Raw genomic sequence first — 21,291 nt, forward strand, 5'->3', positions numbered from 1 at the left:
ATGTGCCCGTGGATAAGAGGGCAATGGTCTGTTACGAATAGAGTGACATGTGGTTATGCAGAGGGAGATAAGCTTAGCTATGCATTAAGTGGAAAGCACCTGCCCTTTGGATCGCTGCGCTGTTGATACCAAAAGTTTATCTGTTCAGCGCCTGTCTGGTTCTGTCTATGTAGAAGGTAAGGGCACGTCTAATATCCAGCATATGAAGCACAGCCTCCTTATTTGAGGCATGCGACTTTGGATAAAAAGAAGGAAATACTATAGGTTCATTGATGTGAAACGATGAGGAGACCTTGGGCGTGAACGCCAGGTGCAATCGTAGCGTCACTGCTTCTTTTGAAAACAATGTGGGAATGGGGGAGTCGACATCATCGCTCCTAACTCACTGACTCTGCGCGCTGACGTAATTGCAAGCCAGAAAGTGGTCTTCATAGTTAGCATCTGCAGTGCTACGGATGCCAATGGTTCAAAGGGGGGAAACATAAGCGTTTCGAGTATTAAGTCCAAATTCCATGATGGTGGAGGAGGTCTCCGAGGTGGACTTATATTATTCAGACCCTTGAGGAATCGCTTGGTGGTTGGGTGTGAAAACAATGAGAAACCCTGTGTCGGACAATGGAAAGCACTGATGGCTGATAGATGAACTCGAAGGGATGCCAACGAGTGTTCTGAAGTCCACAAATGAAGCATGTACTCGAGGACCTGGTGTAACGGAGCAGACAGCGGTCGGACATTGTTTTGGAGGCACCAAGACGAATATCTGCGCCAGTTATCACTCCTCTTTCTATGAGGAATACACCTTTTTCCAAAAGAGCTCTTTTTTCGGAAAAAGGCGTGTGGACGGGGAGGAGGGTTTTTTCCCCCCCGAAAGAGGCTTCCAGAAAATAACACAGGATCCCTGGTGGTCACTCCGTCCAAATTAATCAGGACTCTATAGTTCCTGTCTCCTGGCCCCTCTTAAAGCTGCAGGCACCCTGGACAAGCCTTGTGGCAGGATGCCGGCCTGAGAGCAGCACCTCACCATGTGGCTCTCCCTGCCACAGGCCTTACCACTCATGGTTGGGCCACAAGCCCCCTGAGACTCCCCTGGCCCTCGCAGGGAGCAGCCCCAGGGGTCCCAGGACCCACCCAGGGAGACCATGAGGCAGGCACTCTCCCGGTCCGGAGTGGAGATCCTGTCCCTCTTCAAGCTGTGGGGTGAGGAGGAGACATTGCAGGATCTCTGCTCCAAGCGGCACATCACCATATTTTTGAGTGCATGGCTGAATCCCTGGTGGAGCACGGACACCCACCCTGGTCCTTGGAACAGATCCAGAATAAGGTTAAGGAGCTCCACCAGGGCCAGAGAGTGCAGCTCATGCTCAGGAGCAGGACTCCACACCTGCCCCTATTACTAGCTCCTGGGGGGTGGGGAAACATCTTCCCCATCTGTCATGGTGGACTCTGACCTCCAGATCCCCATCGTCGCCCGGCTGGACATCACAGCTGAGGAGGAGCAGGAGGACCAGGGCTAGGAAGAGAAGGAGGAGACAATGGACACCTTCACCCCATCCCTAGAACTGGTGTCTGTCAGCTAGGACGTCTCCCAGGCCTCGTCGGATGCCAGAGAGGGACTTTCAGGTGAGTGGTCTTAGTTTGTCACACACACAGGGCAGGGGAGGCTGATGCACAGGGGGCAAGTTGCGAGTGTCGCTCAGGGTGCTCATTGTGCTGTGGTTCGTGCATGTGGAACCACGTGAAGCATTAGTGTACAGCACGCGGACACAGCAGGCAGCTCCTGAGCATGGGTGGGATCCTGCTGCTAGGCCCAGGGGAGGCACCACACATCCTCCCAGCACCTGCCATGGCTGGAAGCAGGTTAGCCACAAGGGCGCAGGACAACCCCAGACACACAGAGGAGTGCCGCACACAGCACATGGGCATGCATGCATGTGCAAGACACCACCTGCTCGTGCAGGCAGCGCTGCAAGCCGCAGGCATGTGTGTGGACCGTAGGCAGGGCTACTCCTGGCTCTTCTGCTGTCCATGAGGGGATCCTGTAGCAGCAGGGCTATGTGAGGGTGGGACAGCACAACCCCCTGGGGATGGGGCTTCCCCCCACTCTCGTTTGTACACAATGTGTACTAAAAGTACAGCCTTCAATTCCTACCTGCTTTGTTTTACCAGTTTCCTAGCCTCCTGTTTCCTTGGGCAACAGCTACACTGCCATTTTTTTTTTCCGGATGAAGATATGCAAATCACTCTCGCATTTGCATATCTTCTTCCTTATCCCTCGTAAATCAAAGTTTACAGGGTCTTGCAAAAGAGGGGTTTTTTTTCCGACATTTGGCCCTGTCTACAGGGGGCCAAATATCAGAAAAACCTCTGCCGCAAAAAGAATCGGAAGATGATATGCAAATGCAAGCGCAATCTGTGTATCTTCTTCTGAAAAAAAAAATGGCAGCGTAACCGTAGCCTTGGGGAAACAATTAGATGAAGACCCAGATAACACTGGAGATAATAGTTCCTTCTACAATGTTCCTGAACACATCATCTATTTTAAGAAAGAGTGGGATTTTTATTTTTAGATTAAATGTGATCAAACTCCAATCAAAACAAAAGTCCACCGTTCTATTTTTATGATGTGATTCCCCCTGAAACTTCCATTTTGAACATACTGTGTTCAGTGTTATTTCTGGATTAAGTTGGGGCCTGAGGATTGCTCATTTTACTGGGAACTCATCCCAATGAGCCCAGGCCTTTTAGAAAGGGATGATGCTTAAAACCACTGATTAACAAGCAAAAACAAAAAAAAGTTTATCCCTTTAGAGGAAAGTAAAATAAACACAAGGTCAGAAAAAATAAATACTAGAAACCAAACTTCTCCTTGTCAGATGCTCCAGTTAGAAAAAATGGTTACTTACCTTGTAACTGTTGTTCTTTGAGATGTGTTGCTAATATCCATTCTACTGGGTGCATGCGTGCACGACTCCCGGAACTTTTTTTACCCTTAGCAGTACCTGTTGGGCAAGCCTGGGGAGCCCCCTACAGTGGCGCTGCTATAGCCGCGCATATATACCCCTGCTGGCCCCCAACCCCCTTCAGTTCCTTCTGGCCGGACATTCTGACGAAGGGGAGGCAGGTGGGATTGGAATGGACGTAAGCAATGCATCTTGAAGAACAACAGTTACGAGGTAAGTAACTTTTTTCTTCGAATTCTTGCTTATGTCCATTCCACTAGGTGATTCCCAAGCTATACCAATGGAGGTAGGGTCGGAAACCTAGTGAGAAACAGACTGCAGCACTGCTACCCCTACAGCTGCATCCTGCCTAGCCCGCTGCATGATTGTGTAGTGGGAAGTGAATGTGTGGACCGATGACCTCATGACTGCCCTACAGATATCCAAGATCGGAACCTGCGCCAAAAAGGCTATGGATGACGCCCAGGCTCTGGTCAAGTGGGCTGTAACGGGGGGCGCTGGCTTTCCTTGCAGGTCATAACACGCTCTGATACAAGCGGTAATCCACGATGACAGACACTGCACTGACACCAGAGAACCCTTCATCCTTTCAGCTCTGGAGACAAAGAGCTGAGAGGACTTGCGGAATAGTCTTGTTCTTTCCAAATAAAAAGCTGGTGCCCTCCTGACATCTAACGTGTGTAAGGCCTGTTCTTTCCCTTCCGTGTGCAGCTTTGGGTAGAACACCAGAAGGTAGATTTCCTGGGACATGTGAAAGAGGGAAAACCACATTGGGCAGGAAGGTTGGATGTGGCCGCAGGGTCACAGTCCTAGCCTCGAGAAGGTCCACCTGGCTAGATCTATGAACTGGGAAACCTGTTCCTGTGACCTCCCTCTGATAAGCCAATCGTCCAGGCAGAGGTAGACATGGACCCAATTCCTTCTCAGGAAAGCCGCCACCACAGCCATGCACTTTGTAAACACCCTGGGTGCGGTGGACAGACCAAAGGGTAGCACAGCAAACTGGTAGTAGTGGGACCCCACAAGAAACCTCAGGAATCTCCTGTGGTGGAGGGAAATGGAAATATGCATCCCATAGGTCGAGGGCAGCATACCAGTCTCCCAGATCAAATGAGGGGATGATGGAGGCCAACGTTACCATCCTGAACCTTGATTTTTTTTCTGAAGGTGTTGGGTCCTCTGAGGTCCAGAATGGGGCAAAGGACCCCCTTGGACTTCGGGACGAGGAAGTAATGGGAATAAAATCCCTTGCCTCTGAAACCCAGAGGAACCTCTTACACTTTCCCCAGGGAAAGGAGTGCAGAAACTTCCTGCTGGAGGAGGAGCTTGTGAGAAGGGTCCCTGAAAAGGGACAGAGAAGGGGGGTGGGAGGAAGGGACAGGAAAGGGATAGTTGCCACCACCTCGAAGACCCAACGGTCTGACGTAATGGTACACCAGGCCTGGTGGAAAAGAGAACAGTCTGTCCGAAAAGGGTCAATCTATACTGTGGGCTGGTGTGTCGTCCTCGAGTACACCATCCAACACCCTTACTGTATGGCCCCTGATTGTGGTCCGAGCCCGAACGAGAACGCATCCTCGTATTTCGGGTGAAACCACCCCTGGTGCTGCGCCTGCTGTGGAACCTGGCACCCTGACCACAGCTGCTCTGCCCCCGGGAACTCAAAGGGAGGCGGTGGTGGGGCGCCAGGGTGTGCAAGCCCAAAGATTTCAGGGTCGCCCTGGAGTCCTTCAGGCTATGGAGCCTGCTATCTGTTTGCTCCAGAAAAAGGCCAGTCTCCTCCAAGGGAAGGTCCTCCAAGGTCGTCTGCACCTCTGGGAGGATTCCAGACATCTGAAGCCAAGAGTTCTGGTGCATGACAATACTGGTAGCCATGATCTGGGCAGCAGTGTCAACCGCATCGAGAGTGGCCTGAAGGGCCGATCTGGAGACCACATTGCCCTCTTCAGTAACGGCCGCAAACTCTTGCTGCGAGCCTTTGGGCAACCTGGCCTTGAACTTATCGGCCACTACCTAGGTGTTGAAGGCATACCTACTGAGCATAACCTGCTGATTGGCTATCCTCAGATGTAAGCCGGCCATCACATACACCTTCCGGCCCAGGAGGTCAAGCTTTTTGGGCTCCTTGCTCTTGGGTATGGGGCCCATCTGCCCCTGCCCCTCCCTCTGGCAGGCTGCCAGCACCACTGCTGATCCCGGTCAGGGATGTGAGAATAAATGTTTATGGCCTGCCTGAGGGACAAAGTACCACCTTTCTACTCCCTTCTGCATAGGAGGCATGGAGGCTGGAGTCTGCCAGAGGTTCTTGGTAATTTTTGCCACCGTCTTGTTCAACAGGAGGGCGATCTTAGTAGGGCCCTCTCCCATGATGATGTCAACCACCAGGTTTTCATCCTCTTTTACTTCCTCGGCTTGTACCCCCAGATTCTGGGCCAGCCTTCTGAGGAGGTTTTCGTGGGTCCTCGTGTCCATGGAGGGCATCAGGGGAGACGGGTCAGCCAAGGCCTCATCCGGAGATGAGGAAGACTCCCCCCTTGCCACCAGCATATCATGTGGGACCCCAGCCCCCAACTCCTGCGTCAGATGAGTCACTGATCCTGAGCAGGGGGCTGGACGACCTGCTTCGGGGGGGGGCACATGTTCCAAACCAACTCTGGGGGGCTAGCCCTGCACTTAGACTTTGCTCTCACCAGCAGGGTGACTGAGGGGGATGACCTGCACCCTGAATACGAAAGCGGCGAGGAGTCCTTTGGCGAGGACTCCTCGCCGCTTTTGCAGATTCAGACTAACACGGCTACCCCTCTGATACCTGAATACGAAGAGGCCCCAGTCAACCCTGACCTCGCTGAGTCCTGACCCTGGGCCTGGTGGTACGCCCACGGGGTCCAGAACAGCCACTGCGGAAAGGGTTGCCTCTGGGGACGCCAAGTCTGCACCTCTGGATGTCAGTCGGGGGCTCAAACGGTGCTGAGACCTGGATCGGTACCGAGGACTTGACCTGTGAGACCTGCTACAGTGCCTAGAGTGGGGCCTAGGAGAGGGACTCCACCTCAGATTCAGAGGAATACTCCGATGCTGACCAAAGCGGTGCTGCCGAGAGTTCCAGGTCCCTTTGGGTATGATGGGACATGGCCGTCAGCTTGTCTCAGTGCCTTGACGGTGCCAGAGGCAGCGTGGACGCAGAATCTGGTGCGGGCAGACTCAGAAGAAGAGCCACCTGTGACCTATCCCTCATCTGGTCCTGCGCCCCCAAGGGCGGTGCTGGCCAACCTGACTGGGCAGGCAGCACTAAGAATGACGAGGCTGAGGCCCAAGAGGCAGGAGAATGTAGTGCCGAGGGAGATGGCGGTGCTGCGGCGGGTGGTACCAAAACTGTCAGCGGAGCTGAGGCGAGCAGTGCCAAAGCAGGCAGCGATGGTGCCGGAGGTACCGAAGAGGGTTGAGTACCCTGTCTGTCATGACTGGACTGGGCGTCGGAGCCATGTGGTGCCAGACTGGGGGACGTCGTGAGCTCAATGAGTTCCTGTGCTGCCAGGAACGTCTCCGGCGTCAACAGTGGATGGACCTCCTCCACAGACAGGTCCAGAAAATCAAGACTGCTCTCCCTATGAAAGCTAGGTCCCCTGCGGTGCTGCTCCTGCACCAGAGATGGGGGGGCACCCTTCCTTATGGCGTGCATCCCTTCCTGAAGGCAACCTGCCTCTGCATGCTTTCTTGTGCGACAGTGGGCCCGGGATAGAGTGGTGCCGTGGAACCAGCCAGTGGTCCCGCACCGAGGAGTGCTTCTCCGGGTGCCCAGTCTCCCACACTGACCCCAGAGCACTCCATACCAATGGAGTGTCCGGTGCTGAGGGTTGGTGCGCTGACTCCATCAAAATCAATTTAAGACAGGAGTCACAGCATTTCAGTATGGCAGCGTTTTTCAAACTCGCAAGCAACATAGAGGGGGGGTCGCAGGACAGTCTGGTCTTTTGGAGTTTTGAGACAGGCCGGTAAAAAAAATTGAGAAAATACCAGACATGTACAATGTCTGGTATTTTCTAGTTTTCCGGCTGGGTGCCTAACGGAAGCCTGGTGGGGGCAGGAGGAGTTGCTGGGAGGCGGGGCCGCGATCAGCGCTGAGAGCCTCTGGTTGTGTGACACACCTTGGGGAGGAGGGAAAGCCTGTAAGTGCTCCTGAGTGCTGTTCCAGTGTATGGTGGAGCCGCAGCAGAACTCACTCGCACTTTGCCAGGACTGTGCGCGGGATGGGCAGCGCCCTGGGATCTGCACGTGCCAGGGTCAGTCCCGCTCCCCACTGGCCAATTTGTGCTCCCCCTGACCCACTCCCGGCTGGCCGTTTCTCCCCCACTTCTTCTCCCGATCTTTGCTGGCCAGTCCCACTGCTCTGCTTCCAGCGGCCAGTTCTCCCCTCCTCCTTCCAATATCCTCCGGCCAGCCCCATTGCACCCAAACCCCCCGCCCCGCCAGCCCTGCTTCCAGCACTCGGTTCTCAACTTCCTCCTCCCGCTGCCCCCTGGCCAGTCCCGCTGCCCCCGACTCTCCCCTCCCGCCAGCCTTGCTTCCTGCCGGCCGGTTCCCCTGCCTGATCTCCCCTGGCCAACCTCACTGCCCCTTTACTCGTGGAGCAGTGAGGGTGGGAGTGGGGGTCACACAAATTCATTTAGAATTTTAGGGGGTTGCGGTATTACAAAGTTTGAGAACCCCTATAGTACGGGGCTTAAACGACTTGCAAATTTTACTGGCATCTGTAAGGTGCCCCTCGCCCAAGCACTTTAAACAGTCTTTATGCGGGTCACAGGCTTAGAATAACGCAGACATGGTTTGAAGCCAAGCAGCCCTGGCATACCCTCCCCCGTAACAGGGGGGAGGTGAGATCTACCTAAACACACTCTAACTATACAAAACAAAGAACAGACACTAACTACAAAGAGTACTGTTTACACTAAGAGAAAAAACACCAAGGGCAGTCTCACAGAGCAAGACAAGAGTTTCAGTGGACTGTCACAGGTGGTAAGAAGGAACTGAGGGGGGTTGGAGCCAGCAGGAGTATATATGCGCGGTGATAGTGGTGCCACTGTAGGGGGCTCCCGAGGCTGGCCCAACGGGTACTGCTAAGGGTAAAAAAATTCTGGGAGTCATGCACACGGCACACATGCACCTCGTCAAATGGACATAAGCAAGCACTCGTAGAAGAAAATGTGTTTAGCAAAGCAAAGAAACATTTGTTCTTCATTCATTAGTACATCTTCTGATCTGCTTCTTTGCCCATTCTAGTAATTTACAGCATAAGTTGTGTGTGTTGCATTGAGACAGTCAAAGCTGTACAGGGACACTGCCATGGGTCAAAGAAATAAAACAAGTCCATGTATCAGATGCTCTGTCTCTCTCTCTAGAATCTCTCTAAAACCAAAACTGGTGAGGAAAGTTTTGGGGAGGATTCCACATCCCTATACGTCATACTTAGGGATGATAGAGGTATTACCAGATATCAAGGCAAAATGGGGTGCTGGAGGTCAAGACAAAGCTCCAGCAAACATCTCAAGCACGGAAGCTGTTGGAACCTACATAAGCGAAGCATTCCTTGGCCACTGTGCTGGTCTTCCAACCATTGCCCTTCATAGATGGATCCATCCTGGTAGTACATTCTGCCCCAGCCGCTTCTTTTCCCTCTACTCCATTCCCCTTCGTAATATTCCATGTCCGAGTAAAACTTAATTCCATAGCCCTAAAATTACAAGGTTACAGTTCTTAATTTAACATTCTCTGCATTAAAAACAGGTAACGCTGAGTCTGGATTCATGGGTTCTGTTCTCTGAACGAGGGATGTTAAATTGCAAGTAACTGACTATTCAATTAGTCAATAAGGTGCCTTCACCTTTGAAGGCTGTTGCTACACTTCAAAGGCAAAAGAGCCGCGTGGAGCCCAGGGTCAGCTAGGGATTCCCCCATTAACCCTGTGCGCTGCCACTTTGAAACACCATGGGGAGTCCAGCATCAGGCTGCATGTGGCATTTCAAAGCAGCAGCACCACGTGGAACCCAGGATCTGGCCCCAGGCTCCACGCAGCGCTTTTGCTTTGAAGTACCCCTTCTCTTCCCCCCCACCCTTTGCTGCCTCTTTCTGGTAGAGGCAGCAAGGGGGAGGAAGCATCTAGTCAACTAGCCTGTCAACGAGTCCTTCACATCCCAACTCTGAACTGCTACTAATTGGCTCGTTAGCACTTGTGTGCATTATTAATAGCATCCAGACTCAGAAGCTACTCAAAACAGTGTAAATATGTTATTTAGAAAACGCACCAACCCCAAGATAGGAGGAGAGACAGTCTCCAAAACAAATGTAGGTTTGGCTAAGTCTAGTGTATTGTCATTTTAGAATTGCAGAAATCAGAACAGGAAACAACCTCATCCTGACCGTGAAGGCCTTTGGCCAATTACCTTTCTTAATCCCAAACAACAGACCTCTGACTCTTAGGAGACTAAGGATCTCTAATTGATACTAAATCCATGGAAAGGTCCTATTGTCAGGACATTTTCCTGATATTCAGCCTATCTTTTTTTTTAATTTCATCCCTTTTTTCAGTTTTATATCTTCCCTCCATACCTCAACATCCTTATGAATCTCTGCAGAGTCTAGGATCCTATTTATAATGCCCATTCGCAGATATACCCCTGGTTGCATAGCTTATCTTTCTGTCAAAAAGTCACATAAATCCACAAAATGGTTCCTTCTGCTCCTGAGTTTCTCTGCCCATCATTTTGTTTCCTGTCGCTTCTTTGTTCTGGGGTCCCATGGGGGTTCTCTCTGTATGTATAAGTTTCAATGATATTCCTGTGCCTCTCCTACACTGCTGTACATAAAAAGATGGAGCAGTGATGTGAAATCTTTCCAGAAGGAGACATCAGAAAAGCCAAGAGCAAATGCTCCCCTCCCTGGATTTTCTCTCAGGGCTTGTCTATACGAGGAAACTCAGGAAAATTAAGACTAATTACCTATTGATGTAACATTAACATGCATCAAACTGCTCAGTGGATGCTCTCATTCACAAGTGAAGCAGCTTCAGTTCACTTTATCTTAATACCCTAAAATAAAGCTAATTAACTCCAATTTACTTCTAAATGAGGAACACCCACAAGTGTTTTAAATTCACTAGTGGTGTGAAGGTATCTTAACTTTCCTGAGACTCCTCCAGTGTTCCCTCTAGGCTGCAGGTCAGTGCAGGTTCACAGGTGTCTCAGAGGCTCAGGGCTCCCAGCATGGGGCTGATTCATCACCTGTGAAACTCTGCTGTTGCCACAGAGCTTAGAGGGAACACTGGTCTCCTCATGTAGGTAGATAAGCCTTCAACTTTGAGGTGGGGTGGGATCCTCCACTAGGCACCCTCAACAAGAGAAATGGAAGAGTAAGTTATTCCTCTCGTGCAGTCCAGCCTCCCTGCTTTCTTTTCTGTTCTGTTAATGCAACCAAAAACAACAGCAACAGAAGCATTTCCACTGTTAAGAAAGGAGACCACTGGTTGGAGAAAACTAGGGATGTCAATAAGTAGACAACTACACGATTAACCAATAAGTTTGGGCTTATCTGTTTATCCTGTTGACCACACACATTCCCTCTTTGTTAGAGGCAGCAAAGGGGGAGGAAGGGGAGGCAGGAGCCAGTGCCTGTGGGGACATGTCTTTAAGCGGCTCTCAAGAGCACAGGATCCACCGGTCCCCACCCATCCATGTGCTGCTGCCTCTGATAGACAGGCAGCAGTGCAGGCAGGTGTCGATATGCACAGGGAGCTTGCTTTTGGCTAGCTCTCAGCGTGTGCTGGCTCCACGAACATGCCTGCCCCCTCTTGCTGCCTTCCACAGAAGCAGGGCGGGGGCAGGCAGGGGCTGCCTGTCTCCCCCCACGCTGCTGTCTCTTACAGAGGCAGCAGTGTGGGGGAAGAGGGTGTGGGAGGCTGTTACAAAGCAGCTTCTTTGTGGCTAGCCCAGGCTCACCATAGATACAGTCTGCTCTGCGACAGCAGCCCCGGTCCACAGGGGGTCTGAGGTCCACATGGACAGAGGCTGCTCCAGCATCCCATAGAGGAACCTCTGCCTGTGGTGAGCCTGGGCCGTATTTGCAGGGAGCTCAGGACCCCCCCCCCCCCCCGCCATGGATAGGGGCTGTGCCACCCCGTGCTGCTGTATCAGGGGCAGTAGGTGGGAGCTGATCCGCGTGGGAAGCTGATAGGCAGCAGTACACCTCTGGGGACTATCGAATAGTCGTGTAACCGCAAACATTTAATGTGGTTACATGACTATTCAGTTACACACTATACAGCATCACTAGGGAAAATCAGAAAAGACTGAAGAACCGGAAGTAGGTTTGAGATGACTGTTCGGTTGTATCACATTATCTTGTGATAATTAACATCACATTATCTTGTAAGCTGCCACATCAGAAAACATCTGCAGTAACTGCAACACAACGATTTGTGGAGAAAGACAGAAAAAACTGCAGCACAGAAACTGAAAATGTGTTTGATTTTATCTCAGAGCACAGGATATTCACTGTTCTCCGGTTCTTTCCTCACTATATGACAGCTTTTGTGTGTCCTTTCTTTCTTTTTTAAAGATTTAAACATGTCCAAAGTTGCTGGGTTGACAGCCATAGTGAGTGAAGTCTTCTGTTTATCCATACAATAGACTATCCTGTTCCATATCCATCCTGTTTTCCAAACTTCCAATTAAAGCTTTTCTGTCATTCAGAGTCCACTTTTAGTGGTGCTGCAGTCTCCATAACCTGCTCAATCTTAATTGTTGCTTGATTAAGATCACCTTGATGAAGCTCACACATTTTATTTTACACAAGAAACACATTATGTTCCCTTGTTATGACAAGCCAAAAGGCAACCTCAAAAGCCATGCCCTTCTCTAGGGATCCCTATCAGATGAAAATGTTGTCTTGATATTAATGAGTTTTTCCCAGAGGAATTAAGTTGTATCTCATCTCAGTAGACAAATAAAATCAGTTCTGGAAATAATTGATTTTTCTGAATATTAATTTTATTGAGCTTCAAGAATGCAAATGGGAAGCTTTTAGATAAGAAAAGGAATAGCTCCATCAGGATGTCATTACAGACCACTCACTGAAGGTCAATCACTCATAATATATTTTTAAAGAATGAGAAATGAGACCTCCCTCAAGAGTCTAGGGTTATGGATATGCATGCCAATTAGATATACAAGGCAGCTGATTTATTTTAAGATCGGACACAAGGAATAACAGGAGGTTTTCCCTAGTAGACCAGGAAATATTTATCATTCTGCATGTTAGAAGGCTCCAATTACTACTATAAAGGTGCTTTTCCTGTCATGAAGAACGACCTTCTTTGAAACACTGCCCTTTTTGAGTACTCTCTCTTGGTTTATCATTCTAATATACACTATCAATTCCTAAAATAACTATTTTAAGAAGCTGCCCCTTCTTGCAATGCTTTCAATACTCTTTTTAAAAGTTTCCTCTGCCCAATTCAAATATGGTAGAAATGAGGTGGATGTGTTGAGGCATACACAACTTTTTCCCTCTCTGCCTCTAGTTCTGAATGGCCAGGTCTACACTGCACCTTTTTCCGATTTTTTTTCGAAAAAGTCCCCTCTTTCAGAAGATCCCTTCTTCCCCATAGATCAAGGAAGACAGGGCTTCCAAAAGAGCACATTTGCTCTTCTGCAAAAAACGTGGAAGAATAAATGAGTTCCCTGGACCTTGCAATCTAGACATACCCAATGTGTCCCAGCTGTGAAGTCACGATAGGACAGCTATTTGGTTATGATCTCACTCCAGCTGTCAGTGAACAGGTGCTCACATTAAAAAGAGCATCACTACAACTACTCTCTTTTGCTGGCGAGTTCAACAGAAGCCAAGGATTCAATTATCTTGGAAAGTGCATGGTCTATAATGCAAAGACTTTTTGAAAAGCCACCGTAGGCAAGCATGTCACTTCTACTGCCCCATTGTGAGCCTTTTCTATGGATAAAGGATTTTAGTCTCCAGGGCTGTCAATTTTTCAACAGCACAAAATTAAATTTAAAGAAAACTCAAACCAAGAGGAGAGCTTAATCTCTTCCATTCACCCAATAAACAGAATATTGTATGTCCCCTGCTAGTGTTGAGACTCAATTTTCTATATCTAAGATGAAAAATAAACAAAGCACTGAAGCATTTTGTTTTGGAAACCAAAAGCACACACAGAATTACAAGAGCATTGGGAACTAAGAAGAGAGGGAAGATTATATTTTCAACCATCCACCTTCGCAAGCTAAGAAATCCCTATATAAAAACAGCCGCATTATGCTTTCTCTGACTCACATACATTCCTTTCCTGAAAGGCTCTTCAGACCTTCAGTTTAGCCTCAGATTATAAATGTTATTTTAAAATCAACATTTTAAGCTTTTTTGATTGTTCCCAAATCTCTCCTGTGATTTTGGACTAATTTAACAACATGGGACGTGCCACTCACTAAAATCTTGAGAGGTAATTTCAAGAAAAAGATTTGAAATAAAGATTGCTTACACATTTTTTGTCATTCTTCCACCAGCCTGAATATACTTTCTTGTATTCTTTAGTTATGGGGTCAGGAATGCTGTACGTTCCATACCCATCCCGTTTTCCAAACTTCCAGTCACCATTATATATTGCTCTTGTGCTTTTCCAGGTCTGTGTACCTTTGCCTGTTGTAACAAAGTAGAGGGGCTACAGTAAGACATAAGGCACGCGAAGGTTATTATAAGCATGTATAAAATAGCTAGGCACCTTTACAAGGCTTAATGGGGAGAGCAAAAATTTGATTCTGATTTCAAGTGATTTTAGTTTCAGTTACTGTAGCAGTTGGGATTGTGTGTCTGGGAGTGTTTGATCCTTATTTCCTTTGATTGCCTTTGAGCAGCCTTCCCGTGTGACTAACGAGGGGGTAGGCCTGACCTATGTGAGCAGGCTTTAAAAGCCAGAGGCAGAGCACAGCAGCCTGCAGACAGGAGAGTTTAAGAGGGAGTTTTACAGAGGGAGGCTCAGGAACACCCACAACACCTGTCCCAGCACTGCTTCTGTCTCCTCCACTTGTGCCTATAGCCAGACAGCACGCCTGAGCATGGAGGCCGCTCTCCAGATCCTGGTGTGGTTTTGCAGGAACTGTGGCTTGCAATTCCCATTTACTGAATCCAAGCTGGGGGGGGCCATCCAGTGTGAAAAGTGCCTGCTGGTAGAATCTCTCAGGCAGCAGGTGGGAGAGCTGCAGGAGGAGGTGATTAGGCTGAGGAGCATCTGAATCCATGAGCAATTCCTGGACAGTATTCATGTGGAGACAGCCCAGGTAGCTGTCCCACTACAAAAGACTGAACATAAGAACATAAGAACAGCCGTACTGGGTCAGACCAAAGGTCCATCTAGCCCAGTAGCCTGTCTGCCAACAGTGGCCAGCACCAGGTGCCCCAGAGGGGGTGGACCGAAGACAATGATCAAGTGATTTGTCTCCTGCCATCCCTCTCCAGCCTCTGACAAACAGAGGCCAAGGACACCATTTTATCCCCTGGCTAATAGCCTTTTATGGACCTAACCTCCATGAAATTATCTAGCTTCTCTTTAAACTCTATTATAGTCCTAGCCTTCACAGCCTCCTCTGGCAAGGAGTTCCACAGGTTGACTACACGCTGTGTGAAGAAGAACTTTCTTTTATTAGTTTTAAACCTGCTCCCCATTAATTTCATTTGGTGTCCTCTAGTTCTTCTATTATGGGAACTAATAAGTAACTATTCTTTATTGGCCCTCTCCACACCACTCACTATTTTATATACCTCTATCATATCCCCCCTCAGTCTCCTCTTTTCTAAACTGAAAAGTCCCAGTCGCTTTAACCTCTCCTCATATGGGACCCGTTCCAAACCCCTAATCATTTTAGTTGCCCTTTTCTGAACCCTTTCCAAGGCCAAAATATCTTTTTTGAGGTGAGGAGACCACATCTGTACACAGTATTCAAGATATGGGCGTACCATAGTTTTATACAGGGGCAGTAAGATATTCTGTGTCTTATTTTTTATCCCTTTCTTAATAATTCCCTAGCATCCTATTTGCCTTTTTGTTCGCCGCTGCACACTGTGTGGAAGTTTTCAGAGAACTGTCCACGATAACTCCAAGATCTCTTTCCTGATTTGTCGTAGCCAAATTAGCCCCCATCATACTGTACGTATAGTTGGGGTTATTTTTCCCGATGAGCATTACTTTACACTTATCCACATTAAATTTCATTTGCCATTTTGTTGCCCAATCACTCAGTTTGGTGAGATCTTCTTGGAGTCCCTCACAGTCTGCTTCTGTCTTGACTATTCTAAACAGTTTGGTATCATCCGCAAACTTTACCACCTCACTGCTTACCCCTTTCTCCAGATCATTTATGAATAAGTTGAAAAGGATTGGTCCCAGGACTGACCCTTGGGGGACACCACTAGTTATCCCTCTCCAATCTGAAAATTTACCATTTATCCTACCCTTTGTTTCCTGTCTTTTAACCAGTTCTCAATCCAAGAAAGGACCTTCCCTCTTATCACATGGCCATGTAATTTACACCAGAGCCTTTGGTGAGGGACCTTGTCAAAGGCTTTCTGAAAATCCAAGTATACTATATCTACTGGATCCCCCTTGTCCGCATGTTTGTTAACCCCTTCGAAGAACTGCTGACATACCACTAGTGGAGGAGGAGATGGCCTAGGGGGGACACTGGCAGCTGGTCACTTATGGAAGCAGGCACTGCTCCAACCCTGTTCCCAACCCTCCCACCGTGGTTCTGGGAAACCCTTATGCTCTTCTTGATACAGGAGATAAGGAGTCACCCCCTACAATTGAGAAGGAGAAGCCTCGTACCCCCAAGGCTAGGAGGTCTGCTGCCACCACTGCAAGGAGGAAATGTAGGGTAGTGGTGGCCGGAGACTTTCTTCTGAGGGGTACGGAGGTGCCCATCTGTCTCCCTGACATGTCAGCTCGGGAGATATGCTGCCTGCTGGGGGCTCATATCCAAGACGTTACAGAGGCACTGTCGAGTATTATTTGGCCCTCTGACTACTACCCAATGCTACTCATCCATGTGGGCACTAATGATACAGCAAGGTGTGACACTGAGCATATCAAGAGTGACTGAAGGGCTCTGGGGGTACAAGTGGTTTTCTCTTCAGTCCTTCCTGTCAAAGGTAGGGACCCAGGCAAAGTCAGGTGCATCCTGGAGGTGAATGCCTGGCTGCGAAGACGGTGTTGCCAGGAGGGCTTTGGCTTCTTTGACCATGGGATGCTATTCTTTGACTTGCAGTTATTCAAATCAGAACAGTATTTTTATTTGACAAATCAAAATATGCCTGAGCAAAATTTTAGAAATCTATATTAAGTTTATTTTAATATATATAAATATATAGCACCATATATACAAAGTGTGGCCTCTGAAAATAGATGAAATTTATCAGAAGTCTCTGTCCCTTAGAACTTATAAAGAACATATAGATATATCATGCATGTTCTAGTAACTAATATTCTTACCATGCTTCAAATTGTCCAACCATTCCCCAGTATAGTGATCCCCATTTACAGCATAAATTGTGTGTCTTAATCCACATTTCTGTGCCTTCCTGTCCCATTCATACCAGAAAGGCTCAACAGCCCTAGGATATTTTACAATAGGCATATTGTTCTTAGCTGGAAATGAAAACACAAAGTTGTCAAAAATGCAAATAGACATTATCATGCTGGGTACAAGAAGAGAATACCATCTATAAGATGTATTTTATTATATACACATTTCAGTAGCAACTCTAACATCTGGCTTTTAAAAAGGTAAACTAAAGGCAAAACAAACAAATAAGAAACTTTACAACATACCTTAGCATAAAATAGTAGCAAATGAAAATAAAGGATTATTTATAGTAGAAGCAAGTATTAGGGCTCATTAATAATATAAGTTGAAATAGGACACATTTTCTGAGTACAATATCTTCTTTCTGCATGCAGCAAATCTTCAGCAAGTATTGCAAATGTCATTCTCATGCACATATTTAATTCAAACATGGAATTCTTCTAAATGTCAAAAGAACTGAAGAAAGTAGGTAGAAATCTAATCAGAAGTTTGTGGGCCAAGTCATGGCTCCCATTCCAATCCCTTTAGGCTGCTCTAGTAGGAAGTAGGGGACATAAGTGGGCTGCTCCTGGCTTGGCAAAAGTTTTTTTGACAGGAGCAGCCTGTGTCCCTGCACAGTTTCTCTTACAGTTGACAGTGAAGGCATGGGAGGGGGAATGACACAGCACGGAGCCCTACAGAAGCAAGGCTGACATAAGCCAGAACAATTCCTAAACTGCTCCTGCTTACACAAGTCATACTGTCTCCTGATCCCAGCAACCCATAAGTGGGGGAGGGGCGCACAAAGATCTTCTGGGATGTGCCTATCATTCAGGACACAGAATAATGACACAATCTGTGAAGTGTATGAATTGGTCCCATCACCATAGTGAGGAAGAAAAGGGTACTACTCTCTTCCAAACTGCCTCCATCTCCCCTCTGCAGCCCCTGCAAATTTTCTAGTGAATGTGGAACTCTGAGTAGCTGCCATCAATCTAGCAGGGGATTTATAGGTGGTTCCCATTCCCTTTTCTTGGGCTAAGTAGAATATGGATTGTGGTCTCTTGACTTAAAAAAAAAAAAAGTTTGTGACGCATGTTGAGCAGTGTGGACGGCACCGAGCTAGATGAATATTAGTCAAAATAAGTCATAAGCAAATAGCAGGTTAATTATTTTTTATTGATGCCCCGGCTCCACGTGGCATTTCAAATTGGCAGTGCAGCATGGAGCCCGGGGTGAGAGTCCCCCGCTGACCCCAGGCTCCATGCTCTGCTGCCGATTTGAAATGCACAAGAGCCCCCACTCGGGACTCTTGTGCATTTCAAAGCTGGCACACCCCCTGAGTTCTGCATTCCTCCTCTGAAATGTACAAGAGCCCCAACGGGATTCGGAAGTGCCTATCAAGTAGTTGATGGAAACCACCCTTAATGGAAACCGTGTATTTGGTGCATGTTATTACTACTTCAAGAAAAGGGATGCGGTAGAACCCTGATTTCTAGCACCACTGCTAAAGAGAGCCTATTAAGAGTAAAAGTGAGGAGCTGGTTGTGGGAGAAAAGAAAGTGGTGTTTATGCTGTTTCTTGGGGGGAAAGGGAAAAAGCTAGAAGTTATACCTTTTAAAAATTAAAGTTGTATTAGCTATTTATATTTCTCTTTCACTAATTGGCTATGAAAAAAACAGTGGATTTGGCTGATTTACAAGCCATTTTGGGGGATTTAATTTTTAAAAGCACTTTTGCGTTTGATGTTGATTGTTCCTCACAAAATGACAGCAGACTTTGTTATTTGTGATCATATATTTAATTATTTTTTCTTGCCCTGGGAGGGCTCTCAGCAGTTGGATTAAATTTAAGGTAAAATTAAGTGCATCTGTTGCTAGTGTTGTAATAATGGGAGTCTAGCAAGCCTACCGGGACTGTGCAATCCATTATTGGAAAGTAGGTGAAAGTTCATAAAATGTTGCAGTAACTGATAACAATGAATGTTGATTAAAAAGTCTATGAAAAGGAGACGGAGATGCTGGATTAGACAAAACAGAAGAATATTATAAAAATATTTTAGAGCAAGGAAATAGAAACATAAAACTGATTTTCTACATGGCGTGAGCAAATCTATTATCTACATTGCATAATGTAAATCCCCCACTCGGCCTCATCATGCACCATCTTCTTAACTGCCAATTAATACCCTTCACAATTTAGCTGCTCCTTTGTGATCCATCATATTATTTTAACACTACATTGAACCCCCCACACCGTTGCTCCAAAAATGTCACTCAAATGCCCATTTGCCACTTCACAAAAAAGTATCTCTGTATTTTTGCCCCTTACATATGAGAAAATCTCCTTGTTAAAAATGTTCAGTTAGTACATCACCATCCTTCAAACCCCTTCTCAAAGCCATTACCTCTGTGAATCCTGCAGAAAGCCTGCTATCAGACTCTGACTAAGCAAATGGGAAAATTGTGATTGATGCTGCTGATGGGCTCTGTGAACTGTAAATGTAAGTCTGTACTCCCACATGGTGGTATTGTTACCTTGCTTTCCTTCCCTCCGCTTGCTTCTCTCACCCACCTGTTCACATCTTGTTTTTAAACTGTAGGCTCTTTGTTACAGAACCTATCATTTACTATGCATTTGTACACTTGAACCCCAACATGTTCAAGATCTCTAACTGCTACCATAATATAAATAAATAATAATAACAACAAACCATCCCTACCTCAGCCCCTCCATTCCATCAGTGTGAATAAAACATAGTGAAATATACAACCCTGTTGCTCTCTTGGACACTTCAGAGAGCAGGATTCCTGTATATTTCAGTACTCAGCCCACAATCAGCCTTAATGGTGTCCCTTGAACCATATTTACTACAGGAGTAATTATGATCTATGTTGTTATGCAAAGACATAATTGGGTTCCGATGACATCATGGTAACCATGTAAGAGTAGCTAAACTGGGTTGTGATTTCATTAAAAAAAACCAAGTTGTGTGTTTATAGCCTCACTCAGTTTCCCTTTATTGTGAATATTTAAATTTGTCATAAGATGAATCTAGCTCAGGATGCTCCCCAGTTTCTGCATGGAATATAAGAGCTAAATGGAATCACAACCAAGGCATCATCACAGAAGCATTTGGAAGTCTGCATAAGAGTGCAGTGCTGCAGCAGACACTCTGTGCCCAGGACATGCAAGGGAGCCTTTGCCTGTGAGCTGTGCTGAGGCTTAGAGCAGGGGAGAAGAAGGTGTGGTAACAGCTGGCAGAATGTCAGCTGACTTACATGCCAAAATATATTGAGAAAAACAAAAGGGTTTGAAGTAGGGGCTTTCTACTTCTGAAATCCTAAAATGGCACCTCTGCAGCATTTCAATGTAGACGCTGCCTACACCAATTAAAGTTGCTGGAGTTGCATATCTTAATTTGACTTTCCCCTTTATTGTAGGCCTGGACTGAGCAATGTAGCTGGATCAATCTAATTTTTTGACCCAAACTCCTTGGCTACGTCTAGACTGGCATGATTTTCCACAAATGCTTTTAACTGAAAAGTTTTTTCATTAAAAGCATTTGCGGAAAAGAGCGTCTAGATTGGCACGGACACTTTTCCACAAAAGCACTTTTTGCGGAAAAGCGTCCGTGGCAATCTAGACGTGGTTTTGCGCAAGAAATCCCCGATCACCATTTTCGCCATCAGGGCTTTTTTGCACAAAACAATACTGCGTTGTCTACATTGGCCCTCTTGCGCAAAAACATTTGCTCAAGAGGACTTCTGCCCGAACGGGAGCAGCATAATATTTCCGCAAGAACACTGACAATCTTACATGAGATCTTACACTGACAATCTTACATGAGATCCACCGTTGCGGAAAAACTTGCCAATCTAGACGCAGCCCTTCTGTAAAATCTTCATCTGGACTCACTTCACTGAAAGAGCAGCACAGCTGGTTGAATTACAGCTATTTAGTCACTACAATACCGAAGCACCTCACAAATATCAAAGATTTTATCTTCACAATGCTCTTGTGAGATAAAGAAGTGTTTTTGTCCCTATTTTGCAAACGAGAACCAAAGCACAGAGATTAGCCAAGTGCATACTATTCCTTAAGGTGCAGCCAGATTAGATCCTTAACTGCTAAAGACATCCACAGGCAAAACATATCCACTCATTGGAAAAGAAGGAAAATCATGCACACACAGGAAACGCAATAAAAGTCTCTTCCTCACTAAACTCCAAGAACACAAAACTCTAGGATTCCAGCTACTTTCTTCCTTTTCCTCAAAACAAACAGCACAAATACAATAAATACAGCTGCTTACTCTTATACAATTCATAGAATCATAGAATACTAGGACTGGAAGGGACCTCGAGAGGTCATCGAGTCCAGTCCCCTGCCCTCAGGCCAGGACCAAATACTGTCTAGATCATCCCTGATAGACATTTATCTAACCTACTCTTAAATATCTCCAGAGATGGAGATTCCACAACCTCCCTGGGCAATTTATTCCAGTGTTTAACTACCCTGACAGTTAAGAACTTTTTTCTAATGTCCAACCTAAACCTCCCTTGCTGCAGTTTAAGTCCATTGCTGCTTGTTCTAGCCTCAGAGGCCAAGATGAACACGTTTTCTCCCTCCCCCTTATGACACCCTTTTAGATACCTGAAAACGGCTATCATGTCCCTCCTCAGTCTTCTCTTTTCTAAACTAAACAA

General features: G+C 46.9%; 1 protein-coding gene across 1 annotated transcript in view; it reads right to left on the bottom strand.

Annotated features, from left to right (window-relative positions):
- The window catches only part of MORN3 (MORN repeat containing 3), a 36,254-nt gene extending 16,793 nt beyond the window's left edge, over nt 1-19,461 (bottom strand). The window contains exons 1-4 of the mRNA XM_025177943.3: nt 19,305-19,461; nt 16,510-16,665; nt 13,507-13,664; nt 8,529-8,688 (exon numbers count right to left, since the gene is read on the bottom strand). Coding sequence (XP_025033728.1) covers nt 8,529-8,688; nt 13,507-13,664; nt 16,510-16,654 — 463 coding nt within the window. The 5' untranslated portion in view covers nt 16,655-16,665; nt 19,305-19,461. The remainder of the gene's footprint in view (nt 1-8,528; nt 8,689-13,506; nt 13,665-16,509; nt 16,666-19,304) is intronic.
- Between the last annotated feature and the right edge of the window lie 1,830 nt (nt 19,462-21,291).

This window comes from Pelodiscus sinensis, chromosome Z (genome assembly GCF_052426305.1).
Source record: "Pelodiscus sinensis isolate ZL-2025 chromosome Z, ASM5242630v1, whole genome shotgun sequence".
Lineage (NCBI taxonomy): Eukaryota > Metazoa > Chordata > Testudines > Trionychidae > Pelodiscus > Pelodiscus sinensis.